General features: G+C 37.9%; 1 protein-coding gene across 2 annotated transcripts in view; it reads right to left on the bottom strand.

Annotated features, from left to right (window-relative positions):
• The window catches only part of LOC148423137 (DNA-binding protein SATB2-like), a 42985-nt gene extending 26821 nt beyond the window's left edge, over positions 1-16164 (bottom strand). For both annotated transcript variants that reach the window (XM_088415928.1, XM_088415929.1), the window contains exons 1-3: positions 15831-16164; positions 8448-8663; positions 3631-3816 (exon numbers count right to left, since the gene is read on the bottom strand). In XM_088415928.1, the coding sequence (XP_088272054.1) occupies positions 3631-3816; positions 8448-8619 (358 nt within the window). In that variant the 5' untranslated portion in view covers positions 8620-8663; positions 15831-16164. The remainder of the gene's footprint in view (positions 1-3630; positions 3817-8447; positions 8664-15830) is intronic.
• Between the last annotated feature and the right edge of the window lie 1342 nt (positions 16165-17506).

Here is a 17506-nt window from a genome sequence, read left to right as displayed (position 1 = left end):
CACTGGATTGTAAGGTGCACCTTCAATAAATGACCAATTTTATAATCCTTTTCATATGTAGGCACATGGCATTACAAGGCGCATAGAATAGAAGCTACAGTAGTGGATGTGGTTGTGTTATGCATCCAATAGATGGAGCTGCAATAAAGGGAATGTCAACAAAACAAAAAAGTCAAACTTTTCAATCAGAAATTAAAATAAAAAATGATCTGTGAAGTACTATCTGAAGATGGGGAAAACATACCTCTTGATTAATTTAAAAGACTGTATAGATCAAGGCCAAAATATATCAAGAGTTTAAAAGAATATAATGATGATTCAATTAAATATTAAACTTATTTTTTAATCAAATTGCAACATAAAACCTTCAAATATATTGTTTTGTTAATTTAAAATCAGTTTCTGGACATATTTGACAAAATCAACCCTTGCTTTTGATAAAAAAAAACACACATTTTTTACCCCTTGTTCCCATATAAATTCCTTCAAAATTGGAGCATATGTAGTGTATCAAAATTTCAAACCAGGTGTTATAAAATTGAAATTGAAATTTAAACTGAAATGCATAGGTAAAAATTGAAAAATTTACATGGTGATGTTTTTTTTGTCATTCAAAAAAAGAAACTCAAGGTTTTTTTCGCTGTATAAGGTGCACCGGATTATAAGGCGCATTATCAGCTTTTTAGAAAATTTATGTGTGCCTTATAGCGCAATAAATGCATTAACCAAAATCATCTTATCTCACTAGATTGGTAGTTTTTATTTTTCAACTACTTTTGACCAAAGGTTATGAGCGTATTGTGCATCTCCCATTAGTTTAGGCAAAAAAAGTAATCGCATCAATGTATGGTATTTTTCGAAGTTTGGTTGTACATGTCATATTTTTGTTTGGCTGTAAAGATACTTTTAATCTAAAAATGGTTAGTGACTTGCCCTGCAATTGGCTGGTAACCAGTTCAGGGTGCCCCCCGTCTACTGTCCGAAGTCAGCTGGGATAGGCTCCAGCAAGCTTGCCACCTTTGTGAGGATAAGCGGCTCTAGAAAATCGATGGATGGATGGTTAGTGACTTGTAAGCTGCATCCAGTGCCTGTTAGTTTTCACAAGGCTTCGACAGATGATCTGCAGGCCTGATAAGAATTGCTGACCTCAAGGCCGTAAAAGAGAATATACCTTCATCAGTGTGTTTACGACTCAGGAAGAAAACGACAAACTTGATCACATTAGAAGTGGTAAGGGCATGTGTATTTACCCATCTGTTAAATTGAACCGGACCAGTGACCAATGACACATGCAAACAATTTGGTTAAGATTTCTAACAGATGTAAAGTGTCTTGACAATATGTGACATTCCCAATCTACATTCTGTTGTTGACTGTTTACATCTTGCAATCCTTCACAGCGCTTCTCTGCGCATTGTTCTTTTTTTATGAAAAAAAAAAGACAAAGCGTGAAGTAGCGAGGGAACACTGTAAAACTATTCTGAATCTTTGCCTAAATCCTGACTCAATGTAAATGTAAAAGTCCATTATAGCGCACAGACTGTTTCTCATCAAATTTACACTATCTACTTTAAGCGTACTGCATCTGATAGCAAAATGCTGAGTGTAAAAGTCAAACGTATGGAACAGCACTCCTAATGAGAGGGTGACCACAATCTAGCAGCAACGACACTGTACGTATATTGTATACTCACTGTCACAATACAGTACAACGTCTTAGCCCCTTTGCACACAAAGACAATGTCGGCAGTCGTAACTCGTTGGAACATCGCAGTTGGGCTTGGAACGTCATAAAAGGGTTTTTGGTCGATTCAGCAGGTTGAATCAGGTTGGGGCTGTCTGAAGAATCTTCACTCTGAGTGGCTGTTTAGCTTGAGGGGGTCTTATGCTTCCATCAGACCGCAGGCTAATCTGGTTCCATTCATTCCTCCTCAAATCCGATGATGGCTGTCCACACTGTTATTAATTTCTCACTGGTGGCTCTGTTCAAGCTGAACCATGCTATTGAGTCATCTGACGGGTTGTATGGCATTGACATCAAAAAGAGGGTTTTGTCCAGCACATATACCGTACTCGTTGATGTCATATACCGGTAGTTGCGACATTGGCAATGTAGCGTTTGAAAAGTCCACACTGACCCCAGTGCACTAGTCCATGATAGGGTGACTTCAGAGAGGCAGAGTGTGCTCCACTCCCGTGAATTTAATATTTTTTAATCAGCAGCTCATGCTCGAGCTGCTTCCCATCTGTATTGCTTGACACCATGTCCCAAGTTATGGTGTCCAGTGTAGCAAAGGTGTTAGCATAATGTGGTTACACTCTAAAAATGGTATTCCCTGCCCCTGCAACCTGCATTTACATGCAGCTATTCTGACTTTGGTTGATCAAAAAAATTATAAAATACGCCTACTTGTAATGTGCTCAAGTACTAGTTGTTTCTTTTTGGTTCTTTGATTGAGCTTTTCTATGGACAGTATGTGTTTTTAAACTGTGATAGTGGTCATTGAATGAATCTCAAATAAATTGCCAAATGTGAGTAATTGCTTTTGTTTTGCTTTTCCATGAGAAAAAGAACACACACAGGTGTGTTCTTAATGTTTTTAATGAAATCAAAGAATACTAAGCGTAGCACTGTGACACGGCTTCTAGTTTCCCACTCAATGTATGTTCACTCCAGTGGCAGGGGATACTAATGGTGTAACTACATCAGTTAAAAAAATGGATTTCATGTGCTATATGACTGTTCAGACTACTAGAGAGCCATTTAGTTTCAAAATAATAAAAATCACAATTTGGCTGGCAGTTTAAAGGAGGCCTCGGAAAACAGTCTAGTGTAGTGGTTCTCAAATATTGCTTCCCTAGGCCCTGCATTTTCCTATTGCTGCAAAGTCACAAGCCACTTTGAAGAAGTTGAGAATATCAAGAAGAACGCTAACCTTTTTTTGTTAAAAAAAAAAAGGGGAAATACGTGTTCCTTATATTACATTTTAAATGGATTTTCAACTTTGTTAAAAAAACATAAAAGATTGATTCTTTAATGCCCATCAACCAAAGACTGAGCTACCAGTTGAAAATCACAAATTTAGAATATGTTTGCTATAACAGTCCAGTTTCTACTGCAGCTGTTTCTACTGCAGCTTTGACTGTAAGCACTGTCAGTATAGTGTCAGCTCACTATTGCAATGCAATGTCCATCATAAACACCATCGTGGTACCCCATGCTCACTGAAATATCATCTTTCCTGGGAAGATTTTTAGGTGATCTATTTAATTGGTTTTAACAGTGAATAGGCAAGTCTGAACTTTGAGTGATGCATATTTAAGTGCAAGAAGAATTCATATAGTCACTGTAGCAGCGTAGTGTTTGTGGACCTCTTTTCGTCCCAACAATGACACCCATCTGCTGTGATGCGTTTAAGCTAAAACACTAAACTGACAATGAGTAATAATAAAGCAAGCTGATTGAAGTGCTTTCAAGGGCAATTGTGGATTTTAGTAGATAAAAAAAGAAAATTGATGCACACACAGTCTACTCGAAGACTTTGTTCACTACTCCAATTTTGCTCATCCAGACTTCACTCACATTTTCCTTTTTATATTAAACTACCATAATTCATGGATGAGACTTACCGTGTGCTTGTGCGGCCGAGCTGTGCGAGTAGCCAAGGGCCAGCAGTGCCGTCTCCACCAACTGGGAGAAGAGAATGTCCTTCCGCACCAGAACAAACTCTGCGTGCTCCTCCCGTCCATCACATCCGTCGGCCTGGATCCCTCCATCTGCCTGCTCCACCACACAGAAGACGGGAATCATCAGACCTAAAAAAAAAATAAAACAAATATTATTAAGCTTTTCGAAACTTTTATTTCAGTTATCACAAAAAATGCACAAAAGAAATAGTTGTGACAGCTACTACATTATACACGCAATGAATTGGAAGTGGAATTGGAAAATTGGTTTTGATTTAAACAACCCAAGTTGAAATATTGGACTTATTAAAATGTCATCCTTCAATCATATGACACCCATGTATAGAAACAAACTGATTCATCTTTTAAGAAAAATGCACACCACATATAAATTGGTGTAAATCTGTTTAATTTTGATATGTTATTTCTTTGCTTCAGGCATTTTTGATGTGTTAATAAACAGTTTTGATTTTGTATAGAGTTTAGTTGTCATGTCTTGACCCCAGTTGACAGTGTCTTATTTAGTTGGATTGCATCCTTCTGTGCTTGTGTCAACCAATCAGATCCCTCAACCGCATGTGTCTTGTTTGGGTGTTCCTCAATGTCTCGGGTATTCCTCAATGTCTCGTCAGTTTGCCTTGTATTTAGTTCCCTGCTTATTTTCAGTTCTTATCGGTCATTTGTCCCGGTCTTGCTGTTCAGTGCCTTCTTCCCAGTTTTAGTGTTTAGTATTTTTGCACACTATTGTTTTGGACTTTGTTAATCTAGTGATTTTGTTCTTCCAAGGGAAGTGATGCATTAATGAGGCCTCCTGAAGCATATCAACACATGGGTAAACTGTGTTGACACTGTGTTGGCATTGTGTCATTACACTGATCTTATTTGCATTGCATCCAACCGTTACACAATATTATTTATTCTTGTATGTTATCTTGTATTCTTTCTATTTCAATCCAAGTTTAAAATAGCTTTCAAGTATGTATTCAATAAATACTACGAACAATATGAAAATCAGTGAAATTGTCATGAATGTGGAATGGTGATGATGTTGTGTTGCAGGATACTTGTCTTTACAGCAATGCTTAGTGCAAAATATTTTGCTGTATGCATTTTCATTAAAAAAAAAAAAAAAATCAGTGTTTTGTCGGTATTTTTTTTTCATTTTTTGAAGCTGCAAAAAAATTATATATGTATTAAATACTAAAGTCATGAATTATATCTACTACTTACCCTATTGATACATTTCCTATGCAAACCATGTGTGGCAAAATGTGATAGCTCATAAACTATTTTGGAATTGCCTCATTCAAGTATGGCGTTTTAAATAAAAATAATGCACTCGTACCTTTGTCTGTATCAATGCTTCCTAATTACGTCGCGCCAACTATAAAAAAGATTACTACGCATTAAAATGGTATAGTATACCTAAAACTATATCTTTTGAAAAAGCAATATAAATCCATTTTCAACAACTTGTATCTACTTTTTTTTACAGTGTTTATACGGGTTACAGGTTAGAGTAAAAGAAGACTGCTCCACTGTATATGAAGAGGTGGAAAGCGAGACAAATTATTAAGTGAAATTAATTACCGACGAAACATGTATTATTTGGAGAAAACAAAACAAACAAAAAACATAAAATCTCACAAGCTGTTCTTCCTCTTTTGGGATCACTATGTATCATCCTGACAAAGGGAAGAACTGAAAGATTTGTGATTCATTATGGAAAGACACACCCACTGACAGGTGCGCTTCTTTGTACAGTTTGGCGACTCAGTTATAGGTTACCGATTGAGAGACACAGCAGCTGTATTGGTCACGTGCTCCAATACAACTAGCTGTATCTGTTTTCTTCTTCTTTTCTTTCTTTCTTAAAGAGGTATGCACACCGCCATGGGGTTTCGCTTTATAAGCTCAACACATGCGGCAATGTGTTGCCGGGCTCGTCACTGTTTCCCCGTATGTTTTGTTTGCCTTCTTGACAGTCTTTCTGATTTCTGGCTTCCCTGCATGTGGGTCTTCAACTTCAATCCTGACAACTTAATGGAACCAAATGGAATCAATTCACTTGACATTGTACTGGTTTACTATTATCCCAAATGAATGCAACAATGCGGGCTATCATGTGGTGTGCAGATAGCAGTTGCAAACAAGAAAAGGAAAGGTGCAGGTTATTGTATTTTATAGATTTCTGTATTGTAACCCAATAATAGAGTAAGTGGATGCGTTCAGGCTGGGAATTTTGAGATCTTTTCCAAGAAAAATGTGACCTCTGATTTGAAAATGAGCGGAAATGGAGGGACAAATGTCAACCGTAATTAGCTGTGAATGTAGTATCAATGACAACTGTGGTGGAACTGCATAAGATCCAGTGATAATTCACCTTCAGGATGCTGTCTCAAGAAGTATACATTTGTTTTAAGGATTGGGATTTAGGGCGCCTTGGTGGAGCAAGTGGTTAACACATCCGCCTCACAGTTAAGGGACCTGAGTTCAAATCCAGCTTGCGCCGGCCTTCCTGTGTGGAGTTTGCATATTCTCCCCAAGCCCATAATTGGCTGGCATCCCACTCAGGGAATGTCTCCTGCCTCGTCCCTGAATTCAGCTGGGATAGGCACCGGAAAGCCTGCGACCCTTGTGAGGATAAGCGGGCTTTAGATAATGGATTAATGGATATATTTTTCTAGTTGGAGCCATGAAGGGCCTGTTTCATGCAAAGTCAACTTTTTGGAGCTTAGAATGCTATTTACATACCAATGACAATCCAAATGTATTTTCCCCAACATTCTCATATAGTATCTTGGAGCATTTCTGCTCATTTCTGCACAAGTTCAGCGGTGAACTTGGACGACGTCATGGAAGGAAGATGGCAACCACATGATACAAGGCAGGGTTTCAAGGAGCCAAGGCATCTTAGTTCATAGAAGGATAGCAACCAGGAATGACTTGTGTTCCATAAGAAATTGACGGTAGAGATTATAGGCGTGGTAGAGACTTGACATCAAACCATAAGAACTAAACAGTGTGCAGTTCACCAATATGAGAACAGATTTCACTCTATCGAGTGAAATGCAAAGTTGGGCACGTCCCTGAAAGGCAATCAAGGGCTCGTGGCGTATCTAGCTTCGTCTCTTGTAAGCAACTCATTGCATCAGGCTCTCCCACGATGAAAAGGTGCAGCACATGGGGCCATTTTAACCATAAAATATGTTAAAAAAAACAAAAACCTTGTTTACCAAGAAAACATGTTCTTGTTGCTCTCTGCTTCCGTAAACGTCTTTCTGTATTTCTATCTTGATTAACTTTTCTTCTAATCCTAAAAGCCTTTTGTTGTGGAGCCACCTGTCAGCTGGCACTAGATGAAAGCTGTGTGTATGGACGTGATGGACTTGAGAGCGTTAGGCAGGGTCCCAGCACTAATAATGCAACGTCGCATTAGCCCCCACCCCACTCACCTCACTTCAGCTCCATCCCGCTCATTGTTTTAATCAGTCAATTCCGATATTTCTATTTCCTCCTCATTAATCACTCCACTCGCGGGCCCTCCAGGCGCTCATGGAGTGAATTACACACCAGAGCGCTGTGCCAATTGGAGTAAGTGAATTTTTCCCCAACAGGGAAATATAACTGTCAACACGCTCTCTCTCGTTCTCTCTTTCTTTCTCTCTCTCTATCTATCTCTCTCTCTCTTATTTTCAGTCCTTGCTCTCTGGTTTGGATGATGCGAAGCGGCCTCAAACCTCTAATCCCTCTAATATGTATGAGGGGGGTTTAAAATAAGAAGTGTATGTGTGTGTGTGTGTGTTTGTATGTGTGTGCATGTCTCTGCTGCGGCTCCGTGGTTTTGGCTGAGACACGTCGAGTTTCCTGTCTTCAAGGAAGACGCCGTCATTCTTCCTGAATCGGGAAACCCCTTCCTTCTTCCTTCCTCCTTCATCGTCACCTCTTGCCCCTTCCTTACCACCCCATTTCAGCTCCTCCTTGCTTTGATAACCTCTTCAACCCATGGTGAAAACCGCTACGTCCCCACAAAACTGCTCAATTTTATGTTTGTCGTTCCAGCAAAAGAACCCCAGGAATGTTATATGATAAATATTGGGGAGGAGCGCCCAAATGTATAAATATCCTTCTAATTTTAGCGTGAGTCAAAAGGAAAAGGACTCTTTGGGATGAAACTTGGGGCAAACATATGGCAGCAGCATGCACATGTGCATAAATAAGAATGATTCTGCCCATGAACTCTGGATCGATAGCCCACAGCCGTTCATGTAAATCTTGCTTATATGATGCAATCATCTTTATTTGCTAAGCGCCTTCCTCATCACATTATAGTGTTAAATGTAACCGTTTCTCTGCCTTCATGGCATCCTGAGTTCAAAGGTCAAATGAAAGGTCAAAATACAGTGCAAACGCAAAGGTAGAAACATAATCATCAGATTTGTAGAAACTCTAATATCAAAGGAACATTGAAAGAAAGTATTTTTATAACCCATCAAGTTTCCAGGTCATTTAACTTGTATTGACCATTGAATGATGGGAATTCAAATTCTGAAGTCCTACAACTTAAAAGGCATGATGTTCTGAGTACTTGGATTGTATTTCAGCACCTGAGCAGCATTTGACTTGAATTTCTACTGTATGACAGTTTGAAGGGTAAATCTTTATCATATGTAAGTAAAATGATTATTTCCTCCATTTTTTTTTTTTATTAAATACAAAGAAAAAAGTGGAAAATGTACAGTGCCCACCACGTTGCTTACCTCCAAGGGGTCTGAGTGGCACCCCATTCTGCCGTAAGCGCGGCGCCGTGGGGCTGCCGTTGAGTTCCATGCGGCCCTTTTTGCCTGGTGGGGGCACGCTGCCGAGGTCCGGACTGCCCCCTCTGCACTCGGGACTGTCCTGCGTGACGGGACTCTCCCCTCCTCTCTCCATCCTCTTCCAGACCCCCAGTGGAGCTCCAGCCAGAGAGAAAGAGGCTAAGGGCAAACACAAAGCAGAATATGAAATCATACCATCATTTTCACAACATCCTTACCTGCAATAACATTTATGTGGCTGACTGATGGCTGTAATTTATGAAAAATTTTAACCTAATTTGACAATCTTTGTATTTAAAAATCCACAAATGTTTTTGATAATGCTCCGTGTCACCCCACTTCAATATGAAGCATACATACAGCATACTGGGAAAACTGGGAAGTATGTTCTGTAGTTGTGGATTTTTACACTTGTTTTGCAAAAAAATGTGTTTGACAAGTTTTCTTGTTTCGTGATTATTCTAAATTGCTTTTTGGCTAGCTCGGGCTCATGACAGCATTCATTGACTTAAGATGATTTTGACGTGACAACAAATGGAAGGAAAATACATTTGTATACGATCAAGTCACAGTTATCGTTTTTAAAACTTGAATTAAGAGAAAGCTTGGTGGGAAAAGCCACTCTCCAGGAAAACACGAGACAGAATGGTTGGGTTGAATGCGCCGATCCTGTTCACACTGTAGAGCACCCTTGATGTTTTCAACTTGGATTAACTTTGCATCTTAGCAGTTCCTGAAGTTTGAACTTTTTTTATTCATGTATTTATTTATTATTTTACATAAGTCTACATGTAAGTCTAGTTTGAAACCACGGATCTAAGTAAACACTGAAAACATGCTTAAGCTTTACAAAACATTACATTTAAATACTGCAATTTGAAACAATAAAAACAAAGAATGTATTTCATTAAAAATATCTGCTACTAAATATGTCACAAAACCATTCTTTGGGTTTTAGCTATAAACCTTTTTTTTTTTAAAGTTCTCTCAAATACATAAATTGTCAATTAATCATCCCCATCTGACCAACTGATGGGTTTTTTTTTTTCAAATTCTAAGTTTCTCAGCATTTGTTTTTCATAAACTTTTGTCTGTTTTTCTTAACTTGGTTATCGTCTTTTTATCAGAGTTCATCTTAAACTTCGCATCATCAATGATTGGCCATACTGTACTTTGTTTTGACAGGCTGCAACTGAGCTTCCATTTCAAAATGGCAAACTCAATGAGGAGAACCGAAGACTTTTTTTAAAAATATTATGTTCATTTGTATGGACATTGTCAAGGAAGCATGAGAAATGGGACAGAAACTTAACAGAACAGCAGTACAAATAAACTGTCAAATGTGTGTGTGTGTGCGTGTGTTTGTGTGAGTGTGTGTGTCTAATAGAGGCTAATGCATTAGAAACTGTGCCAAGTCTGACACAGCTTGCTTAGGGCCAAATGGATGTCTCTTATTTACACTGGGTTAGGCCCCTGGACAATATCTCCTGGCATGTGTGGTAAAGGGGAAGGGGTGAGCAAGATAAGAAGCGCTGAGTGAGTGGGAGAGCGGGAGAAAGGGAGCATGGACTTGTATTTGTCTATTTGAGGGTAGAAATAAAAAATTGAGAGGGTGACAACACACCGGGCGTCTCTGCTGACAGCCTTTTTCCATTGATTCGTCAGAGAAAATGAGAATGCATGCTTATTGTTTGAACTGAATGATTATTTGATTAGAAAGTGCTCCATCTACACTTTCCTGTCCCTCTGCACTTTTTCATGCACCAGCTGTCCAAACCCTGTGTGGAAAAACAATTGCCTCAGCTAATTTTAATCAGCCAATTTGTTTAATGAAAAATGTTCCATTTATAAATGTATTTCATAGATAATGTTTATAATTATAATTTATTCATTTTGTATACATGGTGGAGAAATTGATGGGTCCAATTAAACAATGACACATACGCCTATAATACATATTTAGAAATGCTGCATAGGCTTTCCCCATAGATGTCAAAATAGCCAACAACACAAACTCTATGATTATAGAAATTAATACTACATGGTGACTAAATATTAAGTTCAAATGTACAGCAAAAAGTCCTTTCCTAATCAGTTTCTCCTCGTGCCCGCATGGGTTTCCTCCCTGTTGTCCTTAAGTGTGATTGTGAGTGTGAATGATTGTTTGTCTTTGTGTGCTTTGAAATTGGCTGGCAACCAGTTTGGGTGTTCCCCGCCTCGTGTTTGAAGACAGCTGGGATAGGCACCAGTACGCTAGTGAGCCAAATAAGGATAAGCGACTATAGAAAATCGATGGCTAAATGGACAATCCACATATTAAAGGTAAAGAGAAAAGATCACAGCTGTTGTTGAAAAATGAGCATGGCTTGCCTTTTATTTTTATATTTTATGTGTTGTTTTTGTTTTTTTTTTTAATGTGGAAGGAAGCTAGAATGCTTGGAGAGAACCCATGAAGGCTCGAGCAGAACATGCAAACTTCACACAGGAAGGCCGGAGTTAACGCAGGACTCTGAACTGCGAGGCAGACATGCTACCCACTCTTCCTCCAAGCCGTTCTATCCGTATAGATGTAAGTATACATGTATATCTCTTTGAAGTTATTGTACACGTTGCATTTTAATGTTTGTAAAGATGGGTTTACACTACAATATGAGCCCTTACAACTATGTCAAACTACCTATTAATGAAAAAAGTTCTCAGAGTAAGATGTCATATAGAGCCAGAATGGATTATCCCTGCCAGGATTGTCATAAACTTTAGTTAATGAAGAAACCAACTGAGACTTTCTATTCCGAAGTCAAAACTTGGAGTTTGCATCAATGTCATCTAGAACAGGCCCCGACCTGTTACAGATGCCTATCAAGAGCTAGCTAGCTAGTTGTTGCCGACATCTCGCCATCTAACCTGCACACATTATCATCATCAACATTATCCAGCATCGTGGTCTCTAATCTCTCAACAATGATGTCACCTTTTGGTATTTGACCCAGTAGATAAAAACTGTAGAGATTTAAAAACAAAGTGTACGCAAGTGTGTTGTTCTTGCTTTTAAACTTAACCAAACTACAATTTCTAGCTGGTTTTCTAGCACCACGGGTCTGAAAAGCAGTGGCATCAGATACCCACCCGGAAGTCTTTCAGCTCAGTAAAATGACAAGAAGAAGAGTGTAAAATCACAACAATATTACAAATATATTGTCTTGGATTGGCACACTTACAAAGTAAGATAACATCTTTTCTCGCAGTCTGCTACTGCTACTACTACTGACTTTCTTTTTAATTTTTTTATTTTCCATCATTCTGGATGCTGTGTGACACCACAGTGCCTCACACCAGACAGTTTTGTTGCGACAAACATATATCTGGAGAGCACTCGGGATCCCCATTGAAAGTCCTGGTCATCTCGACTCCGCCACACATTACAAACACATTCATGTTTGTGTACGGTTTGGTTTGGTTTTGGCCTTGAGGCTTGAGTTAATTGAGATTTTTTGAATTAATAAGAAATGTACCTCAAACCACATTATTACCCTGACAAGACTGTTTGCGTATTGTCAAAATTAGACACACCCTGACACCTCATTTTACCTGCAAAATTGTTGCGTCACCACAGACCTTCGCCTGTGTCAAGATGTTACGACACAATCTGATTCCAGGGAAATAATAATGTTAATTTATCTGTGCGATATTACCCAAACATCCAGCAACTGATAATAATGGTAATCTGCACTTTATGTGCTGTGTTGAGCAACTTCTTTAGTACCATCTTTTTACGACTTGATAAGTGAATAATGGCATGTACGGGGCATCGATGAGGAAATCAAACAAGCTTTTCACAGTGCTGTGTTGTTGGGAGATCATTAAAGTTGTTAATAAAGCTGCGATAGGAGGCACTCTTATATATCTGCTGTAAGACAAATGATGTCCTTTTGATAAGCACAAACTCAGGACATTTTCCAGTTGCTTCAAGTGAAATGATCATCAATATATATATATATATATATATATATATATATATATATATATATATATATATATATATATATATATATATATATATATATATATATATATATATATATATATATATATATATAAGAGCATTTGTGGGTTTCATTATAATTCCTCTGAGGTTTTATTATGAGCTTAATTACTAGCATGTGGTGTGAAGATTCTCTCTTCATTTAGGGTTATAATTCCTTTTTGTGGGCTTTTGTTGACTAAAACACTTTGCAAATTTTGCTGACGTGTTCTGTTTGTCATGCTTGAAATTTGGTAAATGAGTATACTAACAAAAACATATCTCAAGAACTTGTGCCTGAAAAGACACAAGAGGTTTTGACACTCATTGGGTCATTTGGACAATTTTTAGTGATACTTGATATGCGAATGCTAATAGAGATTTTTGTTTCCAATTTCGACCAAATTTGAAAGTTGCATATCAACAGATGAATATTGAATTTTGCATTCTCAAAGTAAAACAAATACAAGCAGTCCAGAAAGTTGACCTGCCTGGAGAGTGAGAATAACAGGCATATACGTTTTATCATAGCCAAGCTAAACTGTGAGATTTTGTGTACAGTGATTCATTAGTTTCATATCAAGTCTCATATTCCTTCTTATACACCTAAAAGTAGAAAATCAATAATAGCTTTGACATAGTGAAGCCAAGAGTCAGAATTTACATAATAGGACAGAAAGCTTCCACAGAAGATGTTAAGTACAGAGTTGCCTCATCTCTTTCTATATCAGCCGCAATTGACACTTATCAATTATTAGATAGCAACGATAAAAGAAGCAGTCTTCCGTGAGCGAAATGCACTTTTATTGGATTATGGCGCTATTGGTTAATGCTTGTCTCTGCTGATAAAGTGAGGTGGGGCAAGAGGGGAGAGGACCATATTAAAGAGACATAAAAACAAAAGAGATCACATTATTGACCTTGTGTATGTTTTGGTGTTTTGTTCTTCCATAAAGCATACACACAAACATATATATATATATATATATATATATACATATACATATATACACACACACATACACACACACACACACACACACATAGCTCAAAGATGAGAGCCCTTTTGTCCTCTCTGTCTCTTGCCTCCCTCTGTCTCTTTTGCTCTCTGTCTCTCTCTCTCCCACACACACAAACACACGCACGCACACACGCACACAGTGCTTCATTTCCCAAGGACCACACACATACTAAGTGGCACACGTGTGGACATACATACTGTACTCAATGCAGTCAAACAATATATAAAGTCAAATAGGTTAGAGAGAAAGTTACCGTAATTGTGTGGGGCACATACTGTACGTATACTTTATATAACTTTATTTGGAGCTGTGTGCACTAACGTTTAGTTTTGGACATTAATTTAGCCGTTGTTTCATTGTTGTGCTTGCAGTTCGCATTGATATACAGTACAATTATTGCCTATTCCTAAGCGCTATTGCCAGTCTTGGCTCTAAATCCACCAAACTATTGGTAACAACTTTGAGTACTGCTCACTTGTATACCTCAATGACATTGTTAAGAGAGCGTTTATATATATATATATATATATATATATATATATATATATATATATATATATATATATATATATATATATATATATATATATATATATATATATATATTTGTATGCAATGGTGGTTGTTAAAAAGTGCTGTCTACCACTGAGTTGCAGAGGCAAAGTTTTCTGATACGCGAGTGTACTAGCGTGTCTCATGAATCGCACAAGGAAGGATGATGAGAAATAAGGTCTCAACCAGTTTGCCTGAATCGTTTATATCGGAGGTGTTAGTAGCAATAACTACATGAAATGAAACCGCGCTGTTGGGTCCCAAAGTGAAAGCTTGTTCAAGTTATACTATGAGTGAAATCTGTGTGTAGACTATTATAAGAATGTTATTATTATACTATTATGTTCGACTTGAAAGTCTCACACACTTACTGTGGAAAGACAGTTAAGAACAAACGTTTCTCTAGCTGCGTCTTACATGTATTAGTTTATTGTCATTTAAAAATAGTTTTAAAAATATTTTTCACAATTACAATGTATAGATTCTCTCATTGATTGGTTGGCGTTTCGCAAAAATAACTTCATGTTTACAAATGTGTGCTATTTATAATAATAATAATAATAATAATAATAATAATAATAATAATAATAATAATAATAATAATAATAATAATAATAATAATACTTGTTATCATTATTATTATCATTATCATTATCATTATCATTATCATTATCATTATTTTATTATTGTTGTCCATCAATTTTCTAGAGCTGCTTATGCTCACTAGGGTCGCGGGCCTACTGGTGCCTATCGCGGTTCACTATAGGCATTAGGTGAGGGACCCAGAACTGGTTGCCATCCAATTGCAGGGCAAACAGAGACATCCTATTATTATTATTATTATTATTATTATTATTATTATTATTATTATTATTATTATTAGTGTTAGTATTCGTGTTAGTATTAGTATTAGTATTGTTGCGTATTCTTGTGAGGTTTGATTTACAGGATTATTTTTGATGAGAATGTTGGAGGAAGAGGGATTGAAATAGTAAAGAAACAATTTCCGTTTAGGTCAGGTAAATTTTTGTACGCATTTTGCTGCACGCAGAAAATGTATCTGTACGTTTGTTGTGTGAACTTGATATACAACTCGACTTTAAAAAAAATCGCTTGCACGATTAACTATTCAATTTGGAGGTTAAATTCATACATGGAGGCCTGCGGTCGTCTCGCAGATGTATGGGATGAAATTTATGATAGTAATTTCAGAGGAATCAGAATATCCTAATTAAAAATATTATTGTAAGGGTGTTGCGACGCTTTTACACAATCTTTATCCATAAACGCTCCATGCGTAATTGTGTGAAAAAATTTTTAATATTATTTTGCGCGTGTTTAACATGCATGGCAAATATCAAAATTAACTGGATAACCACTAACGGTCTCCAGTGTGAATGAAATGTTAAATCAAATAGAAGGACGCACAGTATTTGTGCAGATATGAAATTTGTTTCAATTTTAACTACGATGCAAAAGACCTAAATCATAACTAAATAATAACTATTAGTATACGATAATTCGGCAATTTCTAATGGCGAGTGTTTTCATTTATTTATTTGTTTTCAAAACTATATTTTATATGAGGCTGACAATTTCCGAGTTTTGGTCTCTGTGTGTCAGTATACCGGCCCGATTGGTTCCGCTTTCGGGGGGCGCGGTGCAAGTGGTCGTGCATGCTGCATGCTGCATGCGGGCTGCAGGTCTGCGGCTATCGGTCTTCATACTCACGGTTCACGGCGTGTGTGTAGCGCTGCTGGCCGCCCAGGAGGTTCTGTCCATTGATCAGCAGTAGTGAATCCAGGGCTGGGCTTGGTTCGGTTTGGCACCCGGACGTATCGCACTCTGGTCGGGGATCCAAAAAAAGTTGCAAGTGCAGCTGAAGATGCGCGTCTTTTCGTCTTCGCGAACCGGAACCAAGCACTTTCGTCTTCTCTTTTGGGATTCAGAGTGGCGTAACCGAGCTGTGCATGGTCCGTGGGACTGAGCGAGGACACCAAGCGGAATGTGGAAACGCTTCGGATCGGCTTTGAAATCGGCCACTTTCAATGAGTGCCTGCGTGCGCGTCACTCACTCACTGAGTGAATGACTGAAGCTGGGAGGGAGGGAGGAGAAACACAAAGAGGGGAGGAGGGTGGGAGGGAGGGGGAGCGAGGCACTGAGGGGGCGTCGCTTCGCTTGTAGTCCATGAAAACAGTGAGGGGGCCGGATCTCATCATCTTTCTTTCTTTTTGTTTCGTGTGTTGCTAAAAACACATTGCGCACATACATCTCTGCACATCATTTTCATTATTTACATCCCTCAGCTCCCCACGGATTACGCGGCTACTTGTTACTATAAGAATGCTTTCCATTGTTTTTATTACGTTTTTGTTGCGTTTTCGTCTGCTCGTTATTCTAAATAAAAGTTGTCAACTTCATATCATCACTTTCTCACTTTCTTAATCCCTCTCCCCACCCACACATTTCATTCAGTCTATTCTGTAGTTTTATTTCAACTACTTTGTCTAACGACTTTAAGGTCTTCTGAAGTTTTTTACCTTACCCTTGTCCTCCCGATAAAACGCTCTACAACATTTTTTTAATAGTAAAAAACTCTTCTATATTTTTTGATAGAAAAAAAGTAGGATTCAGTACAGTTTTTACATTGTACCATTCATATATTGATATTGAAGTTATAGATGCAACTTGATTTTCAGACTAATACTAATAGATGCCACTTTTTTTCAAATTGATACCAGTACAGAGCTCAACTCAACGCTTGAGTCACTGATACCGATATTAAGCACCGAAACGACTAGTAGTTTTGATTCACAAACGCTCTCAAACAATAACGACGGACAAAGAAAGACCAATGTGTTCCAATAATATTTCCTTAACATTTTAGGAAATTCTTTGTTACTTTTTATCATTCTCATTTGTTCTTAATTGAAACTGCTCCAAGGACCCGACCTTTATTCGTCTGCCATCACAAATATACAGATGTATCCCTGACACCGGTAGATGCAATTGGGCCTCGCACATCCCCGATTATTATTATTATTATTATTATTATTATTATTATTATTATTATTATTATTATTATTAGTCCGCCTTACAGTTCAAGGACCCGCGTTTAAATCCACGTTGCTTCGGCCTTCTTGTGTGGAGTTTGCATGTTCTCCCTGAGCCTGCGTCGGTTCTCTCTGGGCCCTCCGGCTTCCTCCCACATTCCAAAAACATGCATGCATGGCAGGTGTATTGGACATACACTAAATTGTCCTTAAGTGTGATTGGTTGCGTGTTTCTTCGTGCCCTGCAATTGGCTGGCATCCATTTCAGGTTCCCCCACCTAATAATAATAATAATAATAATAATAATAATAATAATAATAATAATAATAATAATGATATTCTCGTTTCACAAT

Source organism: Hippichthys cyanospilos, chromosome 5 (genome assembly GCF_059441005.1).
Source record: "Hippichthys cyanospilos isolate Australia breed blue-spotted pipefish chromosome 5, RoL_Hcya_1.0, whole genome shotgun sequence".
In the NCBI taxonomy this organism is placed as follows: Eukaryota; Metazoa; Chordata; class Actinopteri; order Syngnathiformes; family Syngnathidae; genus Hippichthys; species Hippichthys cyanospilos.
Note: the sequence above shows the minus strand (reverse complement) of the source record. Positions and strands in the feature narration are given on the sequence as shown.